General features: G+C 40.0%; 1 protein-coding gene across 2 annotated transcripts; it reads left to right on the top strand.

Annotated features, from left to right (window-relative positions):
• The first annotated feature begins 164 nt into the window (after positions 1-164).
• On the top strand, positions 165-26,057 carry HELLS (helicase, lymphoid specific). 2 transcript variants are annotated; one of them, XM_075107952.1, is made up of 22 exons: positions 165-315; positions 523-644; positions 4,117-4,239; positions 5,633-5,692; positions 6,180-6,216; positions 6,298-6,362; positions 6,840-6,881; positions 7,685-7,909; positions 8,717-8,899; positions 9,181-9,324; positions 9,921-10,117; positions 10,795-10,891; positions 11,875-12,036; positions 12,721-12,863; positions 14,475-14,613; positions 16,028-16,111; positions 16,204-16,323; positions 18,063-18,179; positions 19,113-19,272; positions 22,362-22,458; positions 22,679-22,755; positions 24,331-26,057. In XM_075107952.1, exons 2-22 carry the CDS (start codon positions 540-542, stop codon positions 24,426-24,428), a joined length of 2,475 nt encoding a protein of 824 aa, XP_074964053.1. In that variant the 5' UTR covers positions 165-315; positions 523-539; the 3' UTR covers positions 24,429-26,057. The 2 variants fall into 2 exon arrangements, with proteins under 2 accessions (XP_074964053.1, XP_074964052.1); XM_075107951.1 differs by having other exon boundaries at positions 299-443.
• Positions 26,058-26,327: the final 270 nt, after the last annotated feature.

Raw genomic sequence — 26,327 nt, 5'->3', positions numbered from 1 at the left:
GCACCGCAGGGCCAGACGCAGCGCGGCCGAGGCCTCTCAGGCCCAGGGCTCGCTGCGGCCGGTGGAGCCCCGACGCTGGACAGGAGGGCGCTGCGGCCCAGGCGAGCAGGGGCGGGCCCGAGGAGCTGCCCGGGGTAAGGGCGGGGCGCGGCGGGCAGCGTAGCGGAGTCGAGTGAAGCGGTAGCCGCCGCCTGCCAGCAGTCAAGATGGCGTCCGGGCGGAGGGCGAGGCCTCGTGAGAGCGCAACAACCGCTCGCGCGACTTGGGTAGCGCGCGGTTTTTGGTCTCGCGAGGCGGGCAGCGCGCGGTGAGCCGGTGAGCGCGGGAGTTCGGTGGGGCGTGCTGCGCTGCGGTGTGCTGTGCTGTGCTGGGCGGCGGCTGCGCGTGCCGGCCCGCCTCGCGCTCAACGGTCATGCCGGCCCAGAACACGGCGAGCAGCGGCGGTGAGAGCGCGGGGCGGCGGCGGGCTCTGGGGGGTCGGGGGGCTTTGGGGTCGCCGCGGTGACCGTGCACTCCTTGCAGAGCCGCTGGGAGCGGAGATGGGGGAGCAGGCGGAGGCGGCGGTGATCACGCCGGCCATGCTGAAGGAGGAGGAGCAGCTGGAGGCGGCGGGGCTGGAGAAGGAACGGCAGATGCTGGAGAAGGTGAGGGGCGGCGGGCGCCGGCCCGGCCCGGGGCGGCGGGAGGGTCCCTGAGGGGCCCAGCTCAGAGCGCCGCGGCCTTGGGCCGCTCGGCGGTGCCTGGCGCGCCGGGCCCGGCGTCCCTCAGCCCCTGTGATTTCAAAACAAACAAACGTGCGAGGCTGCTGGAGTTCCGGGCGGTGGCAGCGCCTTTGATCATCCACGGGAGGCTTTGGGTGTTTTTTTTTTTAATTTTGAGGGCTGTGGACTCCTGCAGTCAGCAGGAGGCTTACTGCATTTTATAGTCAAGGTTGCAGTGGTATTATACCGCTTTACTTTTGTCGCTCTGACCCTAGAAATCTAAGGTATCGTGCCTTTAAAGTAAGGTGATTTCAGAAAGGGGGGATAAACTCACATCCTTCTGAATTTCCATCTGAAACATTAAAGGCAAGATGTTTTGTTTGCGTTTTCTGTATGTGTACACAACGCTTGTTTTCCTCTTTTTGCTCCTTATTTTATTTTTAAAACCCACCAAACAAACGACCTGATTAGAGCTCTGCAGGACACTTATAAATACTATCTATACTTTCAAGAAGTAAGCCCGGTTACGCGTTTCTTCTGGTACCAGGTATAGTTCAGGCAGCTGCTGTCACTGGCAGGTCATTCTCTTTGCAGTGGTGGTTGAAGTCTGCAACTGAACTGCACCAAGGTGGCTGCCTAGCTTAAAAACCCTAGCCAAAAAGGGTCGGGTTTATGCCAGTCGCTTTCCTGGTCTGTTCTGCTCTTCCCTGCACGCAGCAGTGCAGACATCTCTAGGTTGAGGGGCGCAAGAGCTGCTTGGGCTGGCACTGCTGCCTGGAGAAATGCACGTGTAATCATCCTGAGAGTTGATGTTGGGTTTCTGTACTTCTGTTACCTTAGACTGCTTCAAGGAAATGGTACCTCTCTAACACAAATTACATTCATTGCTACATTTAATTTCTCTCTTGCTGTGAATGTTTTCAAGTGTTGATATTAAGCATTGGTTGATATTAACCAATCTGTTTTGGAAAGAGAACATGAAAACCTGATGCTTCTAGACCTGTGCTGGTACAAATTATCGGGGTATCAGACTACCATATAAAGTATTGGATTTTAGGCATAAGGAAATAACAACTTTGAAAGAACTCTTCTCTTAAATGCTCTTTGGGGAATTGTATTCTAAAGAACTAATGCTATTACTCAAAATACTTTAGAAATCAGTTTGGTTTTTTCCTGTCTTTGAGTGCTCTCATTTTCCCCTTTTCTGTTAATTACATAGTTTTGTGTTCAGCCCACAGGAGGCTGATGTCTTAAAAATAGAAGCATTATTCTAAGGGTATGAAAAATACAATGTCTAAGGCCTGGAACTAATTGTAGTTACTCTTTCACTTTTCACTAAGAGTTGTGATTTGTAGAGGTATGCTTTTGGGCTGCAGCATTTTGTGATATTGTGGTTAGGAAACAAGAGTCTGTTCTCCCAGGATTGTCATAATCTTCTTCCTTGCAAACAGTAAGTCATGATAGAGCTTCTCTTTAGGTATTCCTTGATCAGGCTTGGAACTAAAAGTCTGGAGGCAGTGCTTTTGGACGGTAAGGAGGAAACCACTGTAGAGCAATTTATCTCATTGCGCAGGAGGTATTGAGAAAAGGAGTTGAAATTTAGTTTCTTTCACAACCAACTACTTCTGTAACAATGCTGTAATGTGATGGTGGTGGGTTTCTTGTGTTCTCTCCATTTCTTGAGAATCCACAGAGCTTACCTGTAGCAAGAGTATCACTCCATTTTCCTGTGTGCTTCTATCATTCTTTTTCTGTGCAATATGGGGCCAGTCAGGAGAAGGGAAATTTCGCTTGCCCAGGCTTACTGGCATCTTGGGGCAGCTGGTGTTCTTGAAGCTTTTGGGGTTTGATGCTTGTTGCTTTGGCGTACCCCAACAAAATGGTCATTTGTTCTTTCTGTGCGCTGATGACAAAATACCGCTATGCAAATGTATAAGAATCTAGAGTGATGAGAGTGGCAATTTTTTGGCCTTTTCAGTTAAAAAAGAGGGGGAAAAACCCCACTTTAAGGCTTGAAGATTGAGTCAAAATTGAGAAATCATGAGAGTTCAGTGCTGCTCATGTTTGAAGTTCGTTGGGGTTTTTTTTTTCCACTTGAAATTTTCACTGTTGGTCAAGGCAATAGTCCTTCAGATTCACCAATTAACGGAAGGATACTGGGTTCACTCCAATAAGAAGTGAGCAACAGCAATTTGCTGAATGAAGTTGTTTAGTTTTAATTATATTCTCTCTCAGCATTGCCGTCAAGGGTTGATCTTTCTGAGCTCAGGTACTTTTCATCTGAAGGGAAAAAAACTTGGACTGGGGAGAGCAGAAGCAAGCAACAACTGTATGGAGAATCAGAAGGCAATCTCTTCCCCCGAAGAACTTTTTGAGATACATCTTCCTCTCATAAAAGAATACGGTGATAGCTATCTGATAAGAATGACATGCAATACTGTTTGTGGAAAATAAAGGTGTGATTCTGGGGGAGAGAAACATGCTCCCCCTTTTCTGAGTCACACAGTTTGTCCCATGATTCAGCTAATATCCTTTTTCCCTGCCTGTTAGTCTGTTTAGTTTCAGAAAATTCCCTTGCCTTTCCTTCTCCCAGTGCTTCTTCTGAAGGCAGTGGCATAGATAAGCATCTCGTAAAGCTCTGCATCTTGCCTTTCTGGGGTTTCTCTTGGAGATGCTAATTTATACCTTTTCACTGGTTTGATACCTCAATACAACAGGCAATGTTACATGAATGCAGAGGGGTGAATTTTTTTTTTTAACCCGTTGTGGGAGTCTTGATCTGAGTTTTAAAGAGTAATTTGTAAACTTCTAAATGCATATCCTTGACAAATTCAACAGAAGTTACTTTTAAAAGCATGCCTGGATTTTGTAAGCGAAGCAAGCAGAAGTTACTGTTTTCACATGGGTAACTGACTTAACATTTGTAAATTAGGCATGATGGTTTTGTAGCTGTCTATCTTGTTCATAAGGAAAAAATACCTTTGTGGAAATGGCACGTGGAGGAGTCCCAACTAATACTTGGGAAACTGTGCTGAATTTTGCCAGGTAGGGTTTTTTTTTCTCCAGAATTTTGCAGGTTTCAAATAAACTTACATTTCATTTTGCTCTAAATCTATAAATTGGAGTTGAGACACCTTTGAGCCCTTGAATGCCTTGTGCTACTGCACTGGAAGCATGTGTGTTGCAGAGCTCTGTTTCCATATGCAAGTGAATGCAACCCTCAGTTACTTTGATCTTACAGCACTTCGTAGGTACAAGTGAGTCCATACACTCACCAATTATAGATGTATAATGACTGGAAGGGAAATGTGCGGGTGCGACAACTGTAGTTATCCTGTAGAAGAACCCTTCATTATATTAAAAGCATTAACTCTGAAGCATCTATAAATACTTGACATCTCTTTGTGTTGGCCAGGCTCGCACTTCTTGGGACAGGGAGTCAAGTGAAATACGCTATAAGAGGCTTCAACATTTGCTTGAAAAAAGCAACATCTATTCCAAATTCTTGCTAACCAAAATGGAACAACAGCAACTGGAGGTAGGTTTGTTTTTGTCTGCAGTGTCTTGAGATGGGCTGCCATACGTTTGGGGTTTTCTTTGCCATCCAGCTGTTTGAACGGAGTGAAAATGCTGTTAAGATTGCAATAACAATATGAAAATCTACTGGAACTGCTGCTGAGAAATGAAGTGGTGCTTTATGTAATATTCAGAATTTGTTCTACAAATTAATAGATAAATCAGACTGGAAAGAGCTTGAATGATAATTTAAAATAACAGTGTAAAGGTGGCACTGATATATTTAGAATTCTTCTGTTGGCCTGAGTGCTAGGAAGAGAAAATAAACTTTGCTTCTTATTTCAAATATTTAAGGGAGCTAGAAAACCAGGAGGGAGGATAGAAGATGCAAAGAATTGACAAATAGGAAGTTGTGTGGCCTATTTGTGTTAATTACTGAAGGCTGAGCATGAGGCGTGTCTTCAGGATGCTAATGTAGGCCTCCTTCAAACAAATTTATAAATTACAGTGATCTGAGGCCATAGTGTTCCCAAGGAAGAGCTTCTGTAACATGATTTGATGTGGTGGGGTTTTTTATTTAATTATTTTTTAATCCATGGGCTGCTGAGTTCATATCTAGTTTCATCTTGGCTTTCTTGCTTGTCCATAAAGGTACAGTTTTGTAAGAGTTTATGCTTGAGAGAGAGGGAGAACCTTAGGAAAGATTCAGGGCAACAGCGTTCTCGGAAGAGTGACACTGACAGACTGCAGGAGCCCTTTCTCAAATACTTTTCTAGTTTAACTCTCAGCTCAAATTCATGGTTACTGCATAGATAGAATGCATGTTTCAGTACTAAGTCTTGCTCCATCTGATAAATACCAATGTCTCTTATCTCTTTTTCCACGGTCCTTTTGCTTTCTGCAACTGGAAATAGTAGATGGAATGAAAATCTTAAATTTTTCAAGACATGAAAGCACTTCTTCCTTAAAGGCACTGTAGGCTACTTACTTTGCTTTCTGTTCCACAATGAACACAAGTGGTAATATCTAGAAGTTACAGGGGAGATGCATAGGTGGAAAACTTAACTGCAATAGACGTGATCTTAAGGAGTTTGCAGTTGGGAATATTTTTCCTGGAGTCTTCCTAAATTACTGTATTTAAGCGTTTAATTTATTTGCTGACAAGCAATTCAGAGAAGTTGCACATTCTTGTCCAAGTTTTGCTTTATCATTTTAAACCATGTCAGAATAGAGGCTTTTAGTGATATTGCAAAAACAAGGTCTGTCGAGTACACAGAACTCTACATTATCAATGTAATCTGAGCCTGTTATTGCTTCTGTAATGGATAGTTCTCTTGCCGATGTTATTGAAAGATAAGAAATGCGTGGTGTCTACGTTTTTTGTTTTATTAGGTTTTTGGGGTTTTTTTTTTTAGGAACAGAGGAGGAAAGAGAAGTTAGAAAAAAAGAGAGAGATGATGTTAAAATCTGCCAAGGTAAGATTAACTAGCTATTGTACACAACTTTCTGAATAAAAGTCTGACAAGTTACAATGTCAATTTTGATCAAGGTAGGTAAACTAAATAAGTTAGATTAGCCGGTATTTGACTTGCAGGATCTATCTAGTATACCATATTTATTTTAACTGTAATAAGACAGCTTAAAAGTGCTTAAAAATTGCATACCATGATGGTCATTATAAGGAAATGTTTCTGAATAATTTATACTAAAGAAAATGGCTTGAATGTCTTGAGGAGGTTTTTTGTTTTAGCAATGATTGTTTATTCATCCAAGATGCTGAATAAGTAAATAAAAAAATATAAGCAGGAACTTTTTTATTACTCTATTTCTAAAAAACTGCTTAATAGTAAAAGTGTTTCAAGAAGCTTTCAAAGGCTTTTTTATCTGTGTCATGATAGTTAGGTTCATCATCTTATGATGATGATCTTATGATCATCATCTCTTCCTATGTTTATTTTCTAGGGTCAAAGTCCAGGTGATGGCAAAGAGGAGAAACCAGGTAATGGATTAGGCTTTGTCTTTTGTCAGTACTGGTGGCTTTAGTTTCTTTTAATGTTTGATGTGTTTTATAAACTTATAGGTGCAAAAAAGAAGAGAGGAAGAGAAGATGGGACGTACAACATCTCGGAAATTATGTCCAAAGAGGTAGGCCATAACTGTAAATAGGCTTATCTGGATTTCTGTAGCACAAATTTTAACTGGTGAGGCAATCACTGTGTGGTGTCTGTATTTTAGAGCCAATATGTTCTCATGCATTGCCATCAGAGATTATTAACCGACAGCCAACAGTAGTCTCCATGACATATGACTTCTAGCAAAGATCTATGTAACAAGCAGTGATGTCAGAACTGTAGAATTTCTTTTTTTTTTTTTTTTTAACGTCTCTGGGGAGGCAAGCTGTGAAGAGGCTACATTGCCAGTTGAATTTTCAGTTACCCTTGGTAATTGGAATGTGTTCTCTGGTGTATGGCCTTGTCACACGAGTCCGCTTGTATAATGCTGTTGTATGGAAAGCTTTTCAAAGTATGTCCAGATTCTTTGGTTAAAAGATCTCACGAAATACAAATTATAGTAGTCTTAAGTCTGAATAGCATATAAGCATAGTTTTTTCTTTGTTTCCAGGAAATATTATCAGTGGCAAAAAAAAGTAAAGTGGAAAACCAGGTATGTTGGCACATGATATTGCAGTGTAAGTGTGTTAAGCCCAAAGGGAGAGAGGGCTTTTTATATGTTATAGCATATCTTTAAACTTTTTCTGTAAATAAACATCTCTCTGCTAGATACTGAATTCCTGAATTAGAAGTTCAAAATAGTGGTGCAAGTGAATGCACTTAAATACTTATTTTCAGAAATCCAAGGTGAAAACTTCTGGGTTTTTTTTAAACACTGTATGTGAATGTATTTATGCTTTATAGAATGCCTGTAGTTTCAAAAATAAAGGAAATAAGAACTTACTAAGAAATATTTGTGTTGCTGTGTAAGACCTTGAGACAGTAATTTTTAAGCATTCAAGTGTGGAGATAACAGGTATGGTCTCTTCTCCTCTTGCTGTAGTTTAAAAGCTGCATGCACAGTATTAATTTCTTTCCAACATTCTGTTGAATCCGCTTACAGAAGGGAAATAGCGCATTAAACACAGGCTGCTGTGGGGAAGGTTTTAAGTCTGCTTGCTTTTATGGGTAGAAGATTATAAGCCCAATAGCTTCAGTAGCTGTCACTGCTTTTCAGTTCTAAAGGAGTAAAGAATGCATACAAGGCATTGAAATTTTGCGTGTTGACATCTACTTATGTGGTAGTACTATTAATCTTAAAAATAAACTCTACTCTTGAGTTGACAGTTACTCAAAATAAGTCTGTTGGGCTGGCTTACTTCACTGCACATTGGTGTAAATTGGGCAAAAGTATATCTTAGCTGGGCTTCGATGTGCATTCCACTTGTGACATGTTCCTTGAACTTCCCTCTATAGGATGAAAGCTCTTCTGACAACCTGTGTCCAGAAGAACTGCAGAAAAACGGAGACTCAAATAGCGTCATTAAGGATAGATTGTGTCAGGCTGTACGACACAGTGCTAAGCAATTCCTTGATCCAGTACGGAAATTTAATGGACAACCAGTGCCTTTTCAGCAGCCAAAGATTTTTACTGGAGGTGTAATGAGGTGGTACCAAGTGGAAGGCATGGAGTGGCTAAGGGTATGGAGCAATTGTTGATGAAATTGAACTTGATGCTGATAGGAAACAAATGCAGGAGAAAAGACACTGGAAGTCTGTGATCATAGTTGGTTCAGGGAAGGTGGAGGAGAGAGACAGTTCTTTATGAATTTTCATGATATGAAAAAGTTGTCAAGCAGCAGATAGTGTTTCAGCATGGGGAGGATGTTTGTGTTTGTAAATGTTTCTTTAGACTTTCTGGTTGGTGTTCTCCATTTTCCATTTCTCCATCTATTTTCTTTTTCAACTCAGCTGTCTTTTCAGCCTCTCCTTACAAGTACTTTGTCAAGGCAGAAGGACTGTGCATATTACTAAGACAGTCTTACCGTCTCACCTCTTTCTCTCTCTCTCTCTCTCTCTCTTTCCTGTAGCTGTGCCTATATACCTGAACAGATAAAACTGAAATGTCAGCACAATAACTTGGTCTTTTAGAGGGGGGAAGCTAAGGGAATTCTTTGGAGCTGGGATGAGGAGAAATTTGGGTAGCGTGAGCTGTACTTGCAACTGAAGTGCTTTTTGATGCAATGCTAACTTATATCCTTTCCTTTCAATACTGTTCTGGTTTTTGCCTCCTAGTCAGGCATTTAATTGGCTAGAAGCACATACACCTACATATGAATGTCTGGGGTTTACAAGATGCTTGTATTGTCATCATGGAGAAATCATACTCTTCTGTAATATGAAATGTGCCTAGTAGAGAGTTTCTAGAGGTGTTATTCCTAAATATGTCTATTGTTCTTAAGATGTGTTGGCTATTTTGCATTTACATTTCTTTTTCTGTGTATGCAGATGCTTTGGGAAAATGGTATCAATGGCATTTTAGCTGATGAAATGGGGCTGGGGAAGACAATCCAGTGTATTGCAACAATAGCACTGATGGTGGAGCGAGGCGTCCCTGGTCCATTCTTAGTATGTGGTCCTTTGTCTACTCTTCCAAACTGGATGTCTGAATTCAAGAGATTTACTCCAGAGGTAAAAAAAAAAAAAATAATAAATTTTTCTTTTTCTTCCTTAGGTTTAAAACAACAAATTATTTAATTCTTATTCTAATTCTTTGTCTTGAAACTTTCTCTATATAGAACATCAGTTTAATTTTAGTTGTTTATGTGGTTACTACACATTGTGCCATGATTTGCTATGTATTTACAGCCTTCTTGCAATGGAGCTAATTATCTCTACTGTCCTCTGTTTAGGTTTAAATGAGCTTAGTTCACCTGACTTCTAAACCTCTTTTTTTTTTTTTTTTATTCCAGATTCCATTAATGCTGTACCATGGAGCTCAGCAGGAACGTCGTAAACTGGTTCGTAAAATTCACAGGCGACAAGGATCACTGCAAATCCATCCTGTGGTCATCACTTCATTTGAAATAGCAATGCGAGACAGAAATGCCCTGCAGGTATCTAAGTTCTCCTGAAAGCCCTAGGACAGGTGGAATGCCTCATCACTCAGCAGTGCTTTTGAATATAGTGTAAAAAATCAAACAAAAAACCCAAGCCAACATGTTGCCTGTACAGCAAGTGTCATACTGTAGCACTTACATTGGCATTCACTTCTGTTTCCTTGGTAGCAGTGGCTCTGGAATTTTATGCTTAAGAAGTTCTCCAAACAGAACACTGTCCAAAAAATGAAGTAAGCAGACAGCATACCTACTCTTTTCATTACTTCTCCGTAAGTGATGGTGAGGGATACCTGGAGTAAAAGCTATACTTAGCGTATAAATATCATCGTTAGCACTGAAGCAGTTGTTTCAGTGAGATCAGCTTCTTGTAGAAGCTTCACTGTAATCACCTATGCTTTCTAAATGCAGTCACCATGATGCAGATGTATGGCATTAGCTGTTTGGATTCAGCTCTTCTAGTCTGGCGAAATAAGAATCAACAGTAAATAGAATCTTTGTAACAGTGTCAGTCTGTCTCATTAGTGCTGCTTATCTCATCTTGCACATGTTTTGGAGTAGAGCTAAGATTTACTGAAATATCCTTATTTTTGTAGCACTGCTTCTGGAAATACCTGATAGTAGATGAAGGTCACAGGATTAAAAATATGAACTGCCGCCTTATCAGGGAATTAAAACGATTTAATGCAGACAATAAACTCCTGTTGACTGGTACTCCCCTGCAAAACAACTTGGCAGAGCTTTGGTCATTGCTTAACTTCCTGTTGCCAGATGTGTTTGATGATTTGAAAAGGTGGGTAGTGATCTGATGGTGAAAACTTCCCCTTTGTTCTGTTTGGGTGTTATTGTGAGTCCTTAATTAAACTTGTATTGGCACGTGAAGAGCTATTTTATGGTTGTAATTTGGTGTGATTATTCGGAGGTAAAGGCTTTGAAATGTGCCTTGCCTTCACACGTAGTTGTTTCAGAAAGGAAGTAATTGTCAGCTCTATGGATAATCGAAGCTCAGTTCTGAGCTAAGACATGAGCATTATGGGGGGAGAGATGTTTGTCTAATCGTAAGTTGCTTGAGATTCTCGAGGTGCTGGAAAAAGCTGTGTGAGGCTGGCAGACATGGGACACATGGGAGATGGATTTTTTTTTGGAATTAGTAGGGGTCAGGTGGAAGAATGTTGCCAAAACAGTCCAGACTAATTTTGGAAAAAAATACAGACTAGATTCAATATAATAGATCATAGTGAATATGCTAGCTGATACCAGTATTTTTACCAATCGCTTTCAGCCTCAAGCAGGTATTCACAGATATATTTCAGAAATATCTCCTGTTTACCCTCTGTTCATGATGGATAGATATTAGTGCTTTGTTTTCCTTAAATCGCAGGATAACAGAAGAATAATATAATTAAATAAGGAAGAATAATAGCTGTGAAGTAAGCTTTTCCTTTTTTTTTTTTTGCTTTGTTTTTATAGCTTTGAATCCTGGTTTGATATTACCAGCATTACAGAAACTGCCGAAGATATTATTGCTAAAGAAAGGGAGCAAAACATCTTACACATGCTGCATCAGGTTTTCACTTATTCTTTGTGTTGTTTTCTTCATGGTTTATTTCTGTATTGACCATTATTATGAAGTGTGTCAAAATCTTGTTTGTGGGGCCGAGTTCTGGGCCTGAGGCTTTTATTTTGGTACTTCTGGACTTCCTTAGACTTGCGGGTTTTTTTCCAATCTTTACAGCACTTATAAATGCTGACAGGAACAATATACCTCTTTGATAATGACTCATTTTTATTCTTGGAACTGAATTGAGTTTAGTCAAACTTAATTGCAGTTTCTTGCTTTTGTTTGCCAGAAGATTTAATTCGTATATTCATTTTTTTGAAAGGTAACTTTGAAGGAATTTATGTAACTTTTAGGTGTTGAGCAGAATACTTTTTGACAAAACTAGTTGTATAGTATGCTGGTCTTAAACGTAATAACGCGCAAAACTTTTTTTTAAGGAGGGTGTGGAAGTAAATGCTTACAGAACTACCATTTTCCCATCGTAAGCTGATGGTAAGAGATATGAATTGTATCTTCTAGATATAATTGTCGATGACAATTTATTATTTGGGGCTTTCCCAGCATAACTTGATTTAAGAAATAAACAATCACACTGAGTTGTTTCATAATAAAATTACTTTCAGTTAATGAAATTATTTGAAAGGTCTGTAATGTAGTTATTACTGCACCCTCATTAAACGCTTAAATGTTTCAAATGTCAGTGGATGTGTTGTTTGAACACACGTATTACCAGCATGTGTGTAAATGTTTTGGAGTAGGCATTCATATTAGAAAATTAAATATGGAACTCTGCAAATTAACTCCCTTGCTTTAGATTGCCAAAATAATATATCAGTAGACCTGTTTGTGTGGTAGGGGGTTTTTGTGGCGGTGGTATGTTTGTGTTTTTGTGGTTGGTTTTTGTTTTTGTTTGGGTTTTTGTGGTTTTTTTTTTAACAAGGCATGTTGAGAGCTTTGAGTAATTTTAACACATCTGCCCAACATTTCAGATTCTGACACCTTTCTTACTGAGAAGACTGAAATCTGATGTTGCTCTTGAGGTTCCTCCTAAACGAGAAGTTGTGGTATATGCACCGCTGGCAAAGAAGCAAGAAACTTTCTATACTGCCATTGTAAATCGCACCATTAGGAAACTGCTTGGAAATAGTGAGGTATCTACTGATATAGATGTTAGAAATGAGCTTGCTATTGATGGTCTGTAGGCAAACCACATTGGTATTGCTTCATTACCATTGTAACTAAACCCAGTTTTTGCTTAAATTTTCGGTCTAGTCTGTTCCCTTTGTTATCTATTTCAATGGCAGTTACTGCGACTGGCCTCAGTGGGCACAGAACTAATACAATACGAATGTATTGGAACAGGCTGCTCAGGGAGGTTGTAGAGTCCCTTCCCTGGAAACATTCAAAACCCGCCTGGATGCGGTCCTGTGCCCCCTGCTCTGGGTGTGCCTGCTCAAGCACAGGGGTTGGACAAGATGATCTCCAGAGGTCCCTTCCAACCCCTACCATTCTGTGATTCTGTGAATGTAAATATGTTCTTGATTACTAGTAGCTTGGGGGGAAAAAAGCAGACAGTTTTCATGGAGTTGACAGTTTCTGCTGGAAAATCGATAAGGTACTAATGCAGCTTTTAAAAATCAAGCAGAGGCTTTCAAAATCTACAATTATAGACCTTTAAAATTTGGGCTGCGTTTTCTATTTAGCAAAATGTACAGTAAGTATTGCATGATGCATATCGCTGAGACATCTTTTCAGTATTGAGAATTCTTGGGTCAGCATAGGCCTTTGAATCTGAAGCTATATGCTGGTGATGGCAATGTTATTATTTCCCACAGGAAGAAGTAGTTGAGTTGAGTCCTACAGGCCGACCAAAACGCCGTAGTCGAAAAGTGGTTGATTACTGTGAAGAGCATAATGATTCACCTGATGACTTGGAAAAATTGATCAGCAAAATGCAAGAGGAAGTAGAAAAAGAGAGGTGTCTGCTCGAAAAGATTTTAAGATTCTTTTTTTTAATTATACTGGATATCTCCCTCTTAGTTTGCTTCCAGAGCTTTGCTTATTCAAATTGATCAAGTATGGCATTTCATAATTCAGTGTCCTTGTGGCTTTATGATTGTTTTTTTGCTTTTACCTAATATTTGCAGGGCAATGATAGATTGATTAGGTTGTACCATCACTCACTGACTCACTAGAGTTATAGTTAACTACAAGATATTTAGTCCTAGACCTGTGGCCTTTACAGGATCGCGATAAAGTTGCTTCTTGAGACCCTGTTTTCATTAGTCACAGTCTCAGGTGGGTCCTGTGATGATAGTGCTATTGATAATCCATGAAGAGCTAAAATATTCTAGTGTGAAATGTAATTACTTTGGGCTGTTAAAACATTTTGGTAGTGAAGAACTATGGTTTCACCAAAGCCTCAAGGTCTAAGATGGTGTCGGGTGCCAGCCAGGGAAGAACTACTTCATCTTGGTTATTTGGTAGTCGAAATTTCATTGTAATAGCTTAGGTCCTGGCTACACCTAGCAATGAGGACAAAGAGCTGAAGAGCTTGGCTTATTGCTAGGTTTTGCAGGCTTTGTAAGGTTCAGGTAAACCTTTTGTCTCCAATGTCCAGTTATGCTCACAGGTATATCTTTCGTTGGCTCAAAGACAGGGCGAAGGATAATGCTAGCATGCTAACTACAGTTAACTGCTAGGTTTTTGTGGAATTACTCAGGAATACGTAAAGCAAAGTTTGGGCTTGAGACTGGAGAAAAGGGAGGAATGGTTCCCTTGCTAAATTTTGTAAAATATGTAGGCTTAAGCTGAGGACTGGAATCCAGGTGGTCAGCATGGTTATTGCTGTTTTGGTGATGGGTATTGGTTGCTTTCTGGTGATTAAGATTAGAGTTGAGGTTCAGGACTGAGGGAGCTGAGGGATCATGTTTCTTCCTGGGTTTGGCAAGGTCTATTGGTGTCTCTAAATCACTTGGAAGTCTCTCCACCATGAGGAAAACCAGGTTAGTCTTCAGCGTTGAAATTTTTTTGCTAGATTCTTTAAGTGTCTGTTCTTGTGAAGTACACTGGACTACAAAACACGTTTGTATTAGTTTTATGGTATGTATGGATCCTTTATGTTGGAGACAGTACTTAGATGCGGGAATGCTAAATAGCTGTATTCTTTGTTAAATCCTGCAGTGTGTATGTGTGGCTGAAATGGGATAGGCAGAGTGCTGATTTTGGAATAGCTTACGTATTGTCTGCAGGATATCTGACCATTTATTCTAGAAGAGGGCTTCCTTTTGTTCCCTTGTCTGCTGGGTGACTTGCACCAGTTGTTTTTTCTGCTTCTGATTACTACTGACTGCCTTTTTGTATTTTAAACCAATAATGGCACGCCCATGTACTTTTGATGCCAAGTGTGGCACTGAAGTAGTTTTGTCTGGTAATAGCTTTACTAACTGAGGGATTTTGAGGATGTTTGACACAGCATGTGAATCCATTGCTTGATTTTTTTGGTTTTATTATTTTCTTTTTCTCTTCAGTATCTGTAGCATAACAAGGTGACACATTCTGTATTAATAAGATGACCTATCTTTTCAAGGCCGGTGGTAGAAGTGAGTATTCCCATGGATTCAGAGGTGAACCTTAAACTGCAGAATATTATGATGTTACTGAGGAAATGTTGTAATCACCCCTATCTTATTGAATATCCATTGGACCCTGCTACACAACAGTTCAAGGTACATATTTTAAAAGGATTATGATAGAAATTATTTCAGGCATTAAAAAGCAATAGACTGAGCTGACGGCAGTAGAGAATGACCTTTTCAATGTATTTGGCATGTACCTCCCCACTGAATTCCAGCAGTGTACTGAATCATTTTTTGAAGCTTCCTGCAGCAGTTGCAGAGACCAGTTCAGCCTCTGTGCCCATTTAGCCATTGCATAGTGATGCCATAGTGTTTGGCATTATGGCAGCACTCATTTGCTGTGAGCAAATTTATTGAATTGAAACAGTAGCTATGTTCAGTTGACTCAAGGTGTTTTAGAATCTGCCTCAAGCTCTCCTCACAAAAGTTAATTTTCAAAACAAAAAATGCTGACCTTGGTTAACTGTTCATAACAAATTGTATGCTCTGCAGGGGGTGCTGTGGTAGCTTTTAAGTGTGAGGTGTTGAAGGGCTGAACCAAGTATGACAGAGTTGTCTGCTCAGAGAATACAGCATCCTTTCTCTTCCTTAAAAGAAAAAAAATCCAAATTATATCACAAAGGCCAGATGGTAGTTTAATCTACACAAAGCAGTTGGCGATATAGGAAAGTATGAAGTAGTTTGAATTGAAAGAATCTTGAGCAACTGGAAGTTGCTTGCACAGTAGGTTTCTAGGCATGTGTAGTCATGTTTCCTGTTCAGCAAGTGATAACAGATTCAGCCACACTCAGGGGCGAGCTGTTGAAGTTTATCAACGTAAAGTTAGTGCATAAAAAGCAGATAGTCCGGTGATGAGCGGAAATTAGTTAACATGTAAAAAAGGAAGACCATTTGACAGTTGACACGGCTTGCAGGAGCTAGTACCTGCTCAGGGTAGGATTAGGAATTGTCAAGGTGGCTGCTGTACAGCTCAGACCTGAGAAGTTTCTACTTCCCTGCTCTTAACCCATAGCAAGAATTAGTTCTAACAAACTCTCTTGAGCAAAAGAGGGGTCTAAGGTAGCACTGTGAAAACTTGTTCTGTGAACTTCCATCACTTGGCAGATGTGTAGCAACTTGTTCAGCAGTGCTTCCTTGTATCCAGTAGATGGAAGCCTTGTGCATTAGTTACAAGCCAGGAAAAACAACAGCGCTTTTCCATGTGGAAAAATCAAAATCATCAGGGTTTCTTCTTCCAGAAATGGGATGAAAACTAATTACTTTTGTGAAAATTATTTGGGCGCATGAAATGGTGGGGTTTGATTTAGTTTCATCATTATTTAACTGATTCAATGTAGTTAGCTAAAACTAGTGTTGCTTCCAATCTTACGGCTTTTAGTTAAAAAGATGAGACAAGCTTGTTTCTGTGAGAAGCTTTCAGACTGCTTCTGTTGGTGCTTCTGACTTCGGGAGACCTTTGGTATCCTTTCCTCCTAATATATGATCCATTCTCCCGTGTTCCAAGGTTGATGAAGATTTAGTAAAGAATTCAGGCAAGTTTCTACTCTTGGACCGAATGCTTCCAGAACTGAAAAAGAGAGGACATAAGGTAAAGCTAATGGTTTGGGTTGGGGGAGGGAATGACATAGTTGTCTCCTTATGACCAAAAAATGGTGTTAAGGAATCCTCCTGGTTTTGTAGGTCTTGTTGTTCTCACAAATGACTATGATGCTTGACATTTTGATGGATTACTGCTATCTGAGAGACTTCAAATTTAGCCGATTGGATGGCTCTATGTCCTACTCGGATAGAGAAGAAAATGTAAGTAGATGTACATGCCCTTTGAGCCTGCTAGCAAATTCTGCTTTTGTTCTTGTGATATTGGAATATAATTTCACACAGCGTTTAGCCTGTAATAGGCAGAAGATCTCTATGTTGAAAACTGATATCCTTGCTGCTGCTTTAATATCTGCAACTCAGAAATACTGAAGCAATGAAATGTGTTAATAACCAATATGTTGGGGTATACCTAGAATGATGGGTGCTCATGGACTCTGTTGCCCAAATGTGAAGTATGTAATATGTTCAGATTGTGGCAGATGCTAATCGCAGTTTTACCCTGCCCATATTGTTTCCTATCATTCAGGATGTGATGCCAGCATCTATGGGAGCGTACTGCCAGTCTAATGCTAAATAAAGTCTATTTCCTGGCAATGAGTTTTTGTACCTAGTGGGACACCTGAAACTTCAGCCTGAAATTTGCACATGAATTTGTTCCAGTGCAGTCCTTATTTCTTGCATACTAGTAAAGGTTTCAAATAACCACAGAGTGCCTTACTACTGAGGCATATATTTATCATGAAGAGCAGCCATGCAGGTTGGTTCTGGAAAACCACCTCTGAGGGTTTCCAGGAGTGTAAAAGAGTAATGCATATATGGAGGAAGTACACAGAATGTGTCTAGGGGATGTGCTGCAGTTGCCATCTGGTCTCCAAAGTATGCACTAGTGTTTATGAAGATAAGGAAAAGCAGATGGCAGATCTCAAATTATGCTTCCTTTTGTCTCATTTTTTTCAGTGCCACAGTGTGGCTGAGGAAAACCAAGCCCCTAAACACTTAAGTTGCTATTGTTATGTTAGAGCTGGTTCTTAAAAAGGAAAGGCTAACTAGCAACATGTGAGAAAGCTACAGTGACTTTATTAAGCTGGTAAAATTTTGTACTGCTGGCTTGTGGGGATTTTTAGGAGTTGATCGTGTGCCTACCAAGGTGTGGTATGGGTGCACGATGAGAGAAGCCTTCCAGGTCACAAGTCGAAGTTCAGCAAGTCTTTCCCCCGCTCCATGATTTTCTGCTGGTGCTGCAGATGCTGATGTCCAGGAGAGCCAAGATATGGGGCTTTTAGAGAGCTTAGGTAGCTGCTTCCACCTGGCACTGGGGTGATGGTTTATTTTCTCTGCTGTGATCAAAGTCCTGAAAATTACTATACACTTCCATTTTTCTACCAGCATGTGGGTGGTCAGACGAAATAGACTAGGTTTTGACTAGTATTGCAGACCTGGTAGGCACTGTGTTGACGTTTGGAAACACCTTGCAGTGAAAGTAGGCTAGATGCTGAGTAGGAGGCCAGAAAGTTACTCTTAGTTTTGAAGTAAGAGGAGGAGGTATACAGTCAAGTTGGCATCAGTATTTTAGATTGTTTCTTGTGTCAAGAAGTAGGTATGTTTTTAGGTTCTGCCAGTTTGGATTGTGCTCACCTTGCTCATCACTGGATGGTGGGTTACGCAGAGGTGAATGTGATTTGGACCGTACCTCACTATAGTCTCCTTCAGCCTGCGTTAGACAACTCATTGCCTGTAATAGATTAGAAAACACAATTGCTTCACTTCTTGGTCCTGTCCCAAACGCATGCAATGTTTCGTAAAGCCTTAGTTTGGCCTCTGACAGTGTGTGCTGTATCTTATCTATGTTCATCTTTTTAAACAAGGTGTCTCAAAATAAAATGTTATTTACATTGTGTTTGATCCATCTGCTGTTTTTTAATAGACAAATTCTCTTCCAGATGCATCAATTTAATACTGACCCTGAAGTCTTCCTGTTCTTAGTGAGTACAAGAGCTGGAGGCTTGGGCATTAACTTAACTGCGGCAGACACAGTTATCATATACGATAGTGACTGGGTATGTTGACAGACTTAACCTAGTGATGTGTGTCATAAAATGCTTTCTCTCTTGCTGCTTTTGATAATCATTTACTCGCTGATTATGGTATAGACCATTTCTGTAACTTTAATGAGGTGTTATGTGAAGATAATAGTAAGTAGTGTATGCAAACATGTTACGTATGAAATACGCAGCCTCATTTGAAAAGTCCTAGCTTATTGAACACAATGTTAGAGTTGGTTTCCAAAACTAGCCTGTTTGCCTCTGAGTTACACCAAAAGGAGGAGGTGTTTTTTCTGTTAGCGTTGAAAGATACATTTCCTTCTTTTTATTATTGAAGTTTGAATGCGGCCGCACCTTTACGGGTTCCTTGTTTGACAACAGCTGCCATGTTAGTACTAGCTCTTTGAACTTCCTCCTGTGATTTGCCACATGTATTTTAGCTAGCTAGGATTCAGCTGCTCCTGTGAGGCTGGAGGCTGGGAAGAAGTGAGGTATGGAAGGAAATGGCCGAGGACCTCTGCACCCTCACTTTATTTTAATAGACAGCTCTGCTGTTTGCATAACTATTCAGCTTCAGTGGAGCTAAACCAGCTTCAGAAATGGCTGAAAACTGTTTTTTTCAATACCTTTTCTTATCCTCCAACAAAAAAACCCCACAAACCTACAACTAACATCCTCAGCTAAATATGTGATATAAAGTGTGTCCATGTGTTGAAAATTGCAGCACATAGTGTGGAAGCAGTCCCAGCTAGTTGGGTTACTCTGGCTGTGCAGCTACAGCAGCAGAGCTTGTCATGGACAAGTTTAAGGGTGAAGAGAGTTCTATCATACCATGGCTGCCCTGTTTACTGCTCCCACTCTGACTCTGAGCTCACTATTGAAAATGCTGCCTGTGGTATGTCCCTTTAAAAAAGGTTAATGATGTAGCTAACTCCTCTATCTCCTCAGAACCCCCAGTCGGACTTGCAGGCCCAAGACAGGTGTCACAGAATTGGCCAGACAAAACCAGTGGTTGTTTATCGTCTTGTGACAGCAAACACTATTGACCAGAAGATTGTGGAGAGAGCTGCTGCCAAGAGGAAGCTGGAGAAGCTGATCATCCACAAAAGTTAGTATGTTTCATTTATTGCTTCCTGTAAGCATGTGTTTCCTCTTGAAATCTTGAGAGAGAGCTCCTACTGCTCTGTGACTGCTTAGTACTTTTTCTTAAATGCAAAAAGCTTCACCCTCCCAGCAAGTGGCACTCCTAGAACCGTTGTAGATAACTTCTGCAGCAAATTAAAGGAAAGCATTTCTAGTTTTCCTGGAACCACCATGTTATGACTCCTTTACTAGTAGGTAAGGAAAAGAGGGGTGAAGGGATAGTGAGTGTACCTGAAAGAAATATAGGTAAAACCAGGCAATAAGAGAGTCAAGCTTTTGGGCTTGTTGGCAGCTTATCAACAAGGTGATAATTTATTTGACATAAATGTGTTTTGGACTTTTAGCAGCAAAAATGGTGGGTGTGAATGATAAGTCTGAGTTGATTACCTTTTTAAAATAAATTAAATGAACCAGAATATAAATGGAAAAGCAGATAAATTAAACTGCAGTCAGTAAGAATTTATAACAATTCTTTACTTGGAGTGATATACCTACCTAATGACAACTGGACCAGTGTTTCATGATGTGAAATTTAGTGATAGATTTCTTAATTTATTTTTTTTCCCCAGTTGTACTGGCAAACTTGCTTGAGTAGGGAGTGTTCCTGTTAAAATTGGTAAAATGAGTAGAGACTATAGAAAGTTGTTTTTTGGGGATTCCTACTAAACATGGTCAAGATTAACAAATCATAGAGCTGTGAAATCATGGTAAAGAATTCCAGCATCCTGTTTGCATCTGTCCTTTAAGAACTGTATAACTGCAGTAGAATGGTCTTGTTTTGAACAGTTAACCAGGGCTGAATAGAACAAAGGTCATTGATTTTATGTGCAGAACAATGGTGATTCTTGTGTTCTTGATGATGTAGCTGGTCATGCTCAAAAGTCTTCAGAAAGTGATTGCGTTGAAGTGCCTCTTTTGGGGGTAAATTTTTCTTGTTTGGGTCCGATAGGAATACTGCTTTCCAAACACTAAGCTTACTTGACAAATACAATTCTTGTAACTTGGTATGGGCTTCTGACAATGATTAGCCTTATATTAAACTTTAAAGGAGGTTAAGAACTTCTCATAGCATATTAAAGGGTGGGGTGGGGGAAAGCATTTCTATGAGGGCAGAAAGGCCGTACCTATAACTGTTTACTGTACAGTGCAACGCTTGTCATGCCTAAGCTGTGGTTTGCCTCTGGTTTTGGATGATGTTAACTAATCTTTGTTAGATGCTTCCTTTATCCTAACTTTACAAAGAAAAAGGCTAATCTATTTCCCGCTGCTGTCTTGGTGAGTGCCAGGACTGACATTTGACTCTTTGTAGGCATGTTAATGATCGCTTTAAGTAAGAAAAATTTGGTTTTCAATTATTTGATTATGGTCCAACCTGAAGTTAAAACCAAAGTAGCAAGATGAGCGCGCAAACCAGAATGGGCTGTCATAGTAGATGACTGCCATATACTAAAGTAGCAATGGGAACTGGGACTAGTTGTACTTGAAGGAAGCGAAGTGTCAAGTTGGGCCATGCCTTCCGTTTTGCAGTAAGTTAAATATTTATCTTGGTAACTATTGGTGAATCATATCAATCTTGCAGCTTAGGTAGGGGTGTCCCCTCCAGGAATCTTTGGATCCACTGTGTAAATTTAAAGGTCATGTAATGAATCCTGTAACTCTGAATATCTAAAAAATTGTTGGAACTTTAGAGGAGTGAATGAGGCAGGGATATCACAAAGCTTACTTAAAGCCAGGCCTTTCAGTGGTGTCTAACCATGTAGGGTGTGTATAGTGCAAACACTGGAGCTTAAGAACTGGGATTTGTTGCAAAACAGAATGCTTTTCTTGGTCTCGGCACCAGGTTATTCTTTCCATCTTGTGCTTCTGTTTTATTGAAGAAAGCTCCCTAGGAAACTCTGAGAACCAGCATGGTTTTAGATAAATTAGTAGATGTCAGACTAAGAGGAAGCGATGCACATGCACTTTGATTTATAGTGTTAAGTGCTTGATAGGGTCTTCTGTATTTTCCTCTGTGTCACTATTATTGCAACTGAAGATCTACACAGCTCTAATTTAATGCCACGTAGTCTGTGAAACTCTGAAAGCTAAAAAGGAGAGACTGCATCACTAATAATGAATGATGGGACCTGGATCCTGTGTGTCACGGCAGATGTTAATGGGGGAGAGAATCCTATAGCTCCAACCCCTCTGGAACTTGCATCTGATTTGCACTTCACAGAGAAACAGCCAGTCCTTGGAGGGAGATGGGGAGGGCTTCTGAAACACAGATACAGGAAAGAACTGCAGTGAGCGTGGTGAGAGGGATTGATTAAGATTATAATTAATAAAATTAATAAAATGGGCACATGTGTTGATAAAAACTGAGGCAATTTGGCACGGAACAGTAAGCCTTGCCATATCTCCTTGAAATGTGCAAGTCTGAGCTTGACTTCATCCATGTTCAGCTTTAGTTAAGTAATCTTGTATAATTTTTTTTTTATATTTGGGCTGACACCCAGATTTGTGTGTAGATAAGCATTAGTATAGACTCTTCAAGAAACCAGCCTGTGGCAGGTGTATTATTTTGTCTTGTCTATCTAGTCCATTAAAAGGAGGGATGTTCTCTCTGCAAACCACATCTTTCATATAACTTCCTATCTTGTGGTTAATACTGCTTACTTTGTTTCAACCAGCTTACAATTCAAAGGGAACAAACTTCAGCATCTACCATCTAACTTTATTTACCATGTTTTTACTGTAAGTAGAACTAATGGCTTTTCTGCTCTGTGTGTGTGCGTGTGTGCATGTTGAATTGCTGTTCCAATCAGTTCTTCTGCATACTACAGCTAGAAGGTGAAAGGCCCGCATGTAAGCTCTTTGTGTACCTCTGACTTTTTCCACCGGTTAGGCTATTAGCGTAAGGTGTGTTTACCTGAGGGTTAAACAATGAACCATAGCATTAGTTTTGATGTGCCAAGAGTAATTTGTTCGATATGTGCATCCGGCATTGATTTAACAATTAACAGATTTTGTTCCTGTCTCTGTGTACTGTCTTAAAATTTCTCCTTTCTACAGATCAGTTTAAAGGTGGCAAATCTGGTCTAGCACAGTCAAAGAGCTGCCTGGACCCTCAGGAATTAATAGAATTACTGAAATCCAGAGACTATGAGAGGTATGCAGATTTCACATTTTTCTTGGACCATGAGCCTGTAACTTGCAGCTTGCAAGCAGCTGCCAATAGCGTTCTTGTCTCACGAAGTGGTATGTGGATCTTCATAGTGGAAAGAATATCCTAGGGATTCTGCTATGTGGGAAAACCGACATCTATGAAATACTAACTGTAACATGCTTCTACTATCTTGAATATTAAGAGAGATTTTCTTCCTCAACAGGGAGGTTAAAGGATCTAAGGAAAAAGTAATCAGTGATAAAGATTTAGAGTTACTCTTGGATAGAAGTGACCTTATTGGTAAGTCAGGGTTTTCATCTGTGTTTTTTTTCTGTTCAACAGCAAATTCATATCTTGTGAGAGTGTTTATATGTAGAAACCTGCCATAGCTTCACTTCCCTACAGCTGTGTTGTACGTCTGAAGCAGGACCCTTTGGTCCCTTTGGCATTTCCAATAGGATTTGCTGAAGAAGAAATAACAGAACTTAAAAGTATTCCAGGAAACAACATTCATGCATAGTGTGCTCTGAGCATACTGTGAAAGAAAAGCACAGATTAGGAGGTGTTCTGCAAAGCAGCTTTCCCTGTGAGTTGCTGTAATTGATCAAAATAGAAATTATTCTCAGAATTATTTCAACCAACCATGTTTAAAAACCTGTTTTGAGACTATCTTAATTCAAAATGTAGTCTAACATTTTTTTGGGGGGAAAAGTTGAGCTTTTCAGACTTACCATGGCTTGTTGGTGGATCAAGTATTTTAAAAAAAATGTTTTTGAGGTTGTCTGCAAATTGTAGTGCTTGATCAGGCCAAGATATTATAAAAAACCTTAACTTCTCTGAGAAAGGAAAAAAATTCTTGTCCAGTTTGGCTAAACAGTAGGTTTAATATGCTTTGATTCCTTCGGCATCTTTAGGAGAGATAAGCCTCAAAGCATAGATAGAGGAAAAAGTCAGTATTCAGAAGTAAAAATGCTAGCTAGCCTTAAATAAGCACCATATGGGTGGTTGGAATAAAGTAACTTTGCCTTAGAAAAACTGTTGCTATACCTACATTTTTCCCCCCTAGTTTTATAAAGCATTTTCTTTAGATGATCTGCTTATTTCAGTTAACTGACTGCTAATGCAGAAGATTATTCTTGATGCACTGATAATGTGGTCTGTCTCTATCTGGACAAGTTCAGGCTGTGAAACAACCTGATTTCTCCTTTCAAGTTGGAGAAGGTGCCATTTACTTTGTACTATTACTGTGCATCATATTTATAACGGTTGCTTTTTTCATGGCTATACTAAGCAAAATTAGCACATTCATTGTCAAAATCTTTGAATAAAGATGTTAGCCTAGCATTATGTACTGTATACTTACTACAGCTAACTGTAGTTAGTGCTTTAGAAACTGAAATGCTACCTCCCACCCCTGTAAGCCGTAATTATTAAATTTCATATAAAGACGATACTTTTTTTATTAGCTTTATGTTCACTGGAAGGGTGCCATAGTGGTTGCAAGTGCTAGGAAAACAAAATGTAGGTCTTAACTTTAGAAAACAGTATTGCTTAGCAGAACTGTAACTTTCTGTGTTTCTCCTAGTAACTTCACTAAATAGGTTTACTGGGTTTTGTTTTCTTATCAGGAAAACGAGACTGGTTCAGGCAGATTTTAAAACTGCTTGTCTCCATTCAGGTTTAGCCAGAGGTGTTGGAGTTGGTTTTTCCTAAAGTGCACAACTGAAAAATGTTTTCAACAACAAACTTTTACTAGCAAACTGTTGATGAAGAAGCAAAATGATTTTATCAATTCGCTTTTTCAAATCTGAACAAAAATACATTCAACTTCTATTTCACCCATTAATGTTCATCTTTGTTTTGTTTTAATCCTAGATCAAATGAAGACCTCTGAAAAAATGAAAAAGGAAAAAATGGGTGTCTTCAAGGTCCTAGAAGAATCATCAGATTCCAATGCAGAATGTGTGTTTTAATGTGCACATGTGGCCTGTAGCCTTACAGGAGAAATATACGGCTGGCAGAGATGTCACTTATACATATTGATCCTTTATGCTGACTTTCTTCAAGGCGCTGTTCAAATCTGTTGTGTTCTTTCAGTGAATTTTAACATGTTCTACAGTATAACACAGGTGATAGTTTCGTGTAGCTTTGGTAGGCTCATAAAGAATTAAGAAAATGAGCATGTTTCACATTTGCAGCCAGCACTTGTGACTGGTGGTAAAACCTGGCAAATTTGGGTGTGTTTTTAAAAAAAAAAAAAAAGGAAAAAAAAGAGAGAGAATGTCTTCCTGTGGAAGTCCTGAAACACTTTTTTTTAAATATGGTGTCATTTATGGTTTTATTTGGAAGGGAGAGCACATGTACCTTAGTTACAACCAATTGTGTAGCTTCTGTTAACTTCTGCAAATTATTTTGATTAAATAAATGTCTGAATTGTCCTAAAGGTGTCAGGGTTTTAGCATAACTTCTTAAATAGGTGAGGCTTTGTTGTTGTGTCCATTAATTCACTCTTTCCCTACTCAGTTAGCACACTATTCAATCTCACACATTTTTAAAAAATGAAGTATTAAAAAAAATACAGCAAAACAACTATCAGAACCAAAACCAGGCACCTTGGACCCCTAACTCTTTCTGGTGCAGACATTACCTGTGCACTGACAGGCGTGTCAGCTTTCACAGCTTCGCTGCCTGTCCGAAGTATGTGGAGGGAGCGAAGGCGACTGGACGGGGAAGGCGCAGAGTGTCTCTGGGACTGGATGACAGAGGAGGGCTTCCCGGGAAGGGTGGGTGTGAGGCTACAGTGGGGCAGAAAAGGCAGCTGAAGGGTATTCCTTGCACACGTTGCCTTTGAGAGGCAGCTGCAAGCAATGGTTTTCAACTTGGCCATCAGGTAGCTTTTAAACTTTCAGTTCTGGTTTGTGAAAATGTTGTCTAGGTGTCATTAGATGCTGCAGTCATGGAATTGCAGCTGGAGCTGTCACAGTTGCTGTTGTGCAAGGTGTACCAAGGCATAAGTAACATGGAATAAAATAAAATCGTACCTAATCTATGAGATTTAGGAAACTAGTTTCCAGTCACTTTATGATCGTTCTTACTCTCCAGAGAGTAATCTGTCAGCCTGGTTTAGAGAAAGTTGATATTGGTGCGAGATGTTTATCTTTACCTCTACAAGGGAAAAAATATAATCTGTTAATGAGTGTGCTGGCTTTGACCTTTGCCTGTTGAAAGCCCTGTCTTGTTTCTAATTGCTGAAGAGAAAAGTTCCTAAGTTTTCTGCTCAGTTACTTATTAGCCTGAATAATGCGAAGTCCAACATGTGCTGCCTCCACGTTACTTATATTTGCTGAGCTGCTATGCTAGTCTCCCTTATGCATTGTTTTATGCTAGTGGAGACCTACAAGATTTGAGTAAATTATGTATCGACAGTAGTATCTAAATTGAATAATTGTAAAAGTTTTAATAATAACTGACATAACTGCTTCCACACAGGCTACCTAACTTTTGAAGATGGATTTACCCTGTTCAACCTGCAGAGCTACCTGAATGTCACTGCAGAGCAGTGTGGTGAATTATTGGAAAATAAAAATGAGGTTTCTATTTCACAGCTGGCACATGCATGATTTGATAATAATTGCTGCCTTCCTAAAAACGCATGCACTAGCATCAGTGAAACGTAGTCGCTATTTAACAACGTGCGGCGCTTGATATTTAGAGAGGCACTGCAGAGCTACGGCTGCTTTTCTAGCCCACCTTCAAAAAGAGAAAGCAGCGCACGTTTTTTGCTTGTTGCCATAGAGGAGCCCATTTCTCTGTCTCGCTGTGAATGTTGTTGATCAAAGCAAGCACTGTACCTTCTTGGCATGACCTTGCAT

Source organism: Phalacrocorax aristotelis, chromosome 12, assembly GCF_949628215.1.
Source record: "Phalacrocorax aristotelis chromosome 12, bGulAri2.1, whole genome shotgun sequence".
NCBI classification, from domain to species: domain Eukaryota; kingdom Metazoa; phylum Chordata; class Aves; order Suliformes; family Phalacrocoracidae; genus Phalacrocorax; species Phalacrocorax aristotelis.
This window is presented reverse-complemented; position numbering and strand designations above follow the sequence as displayed.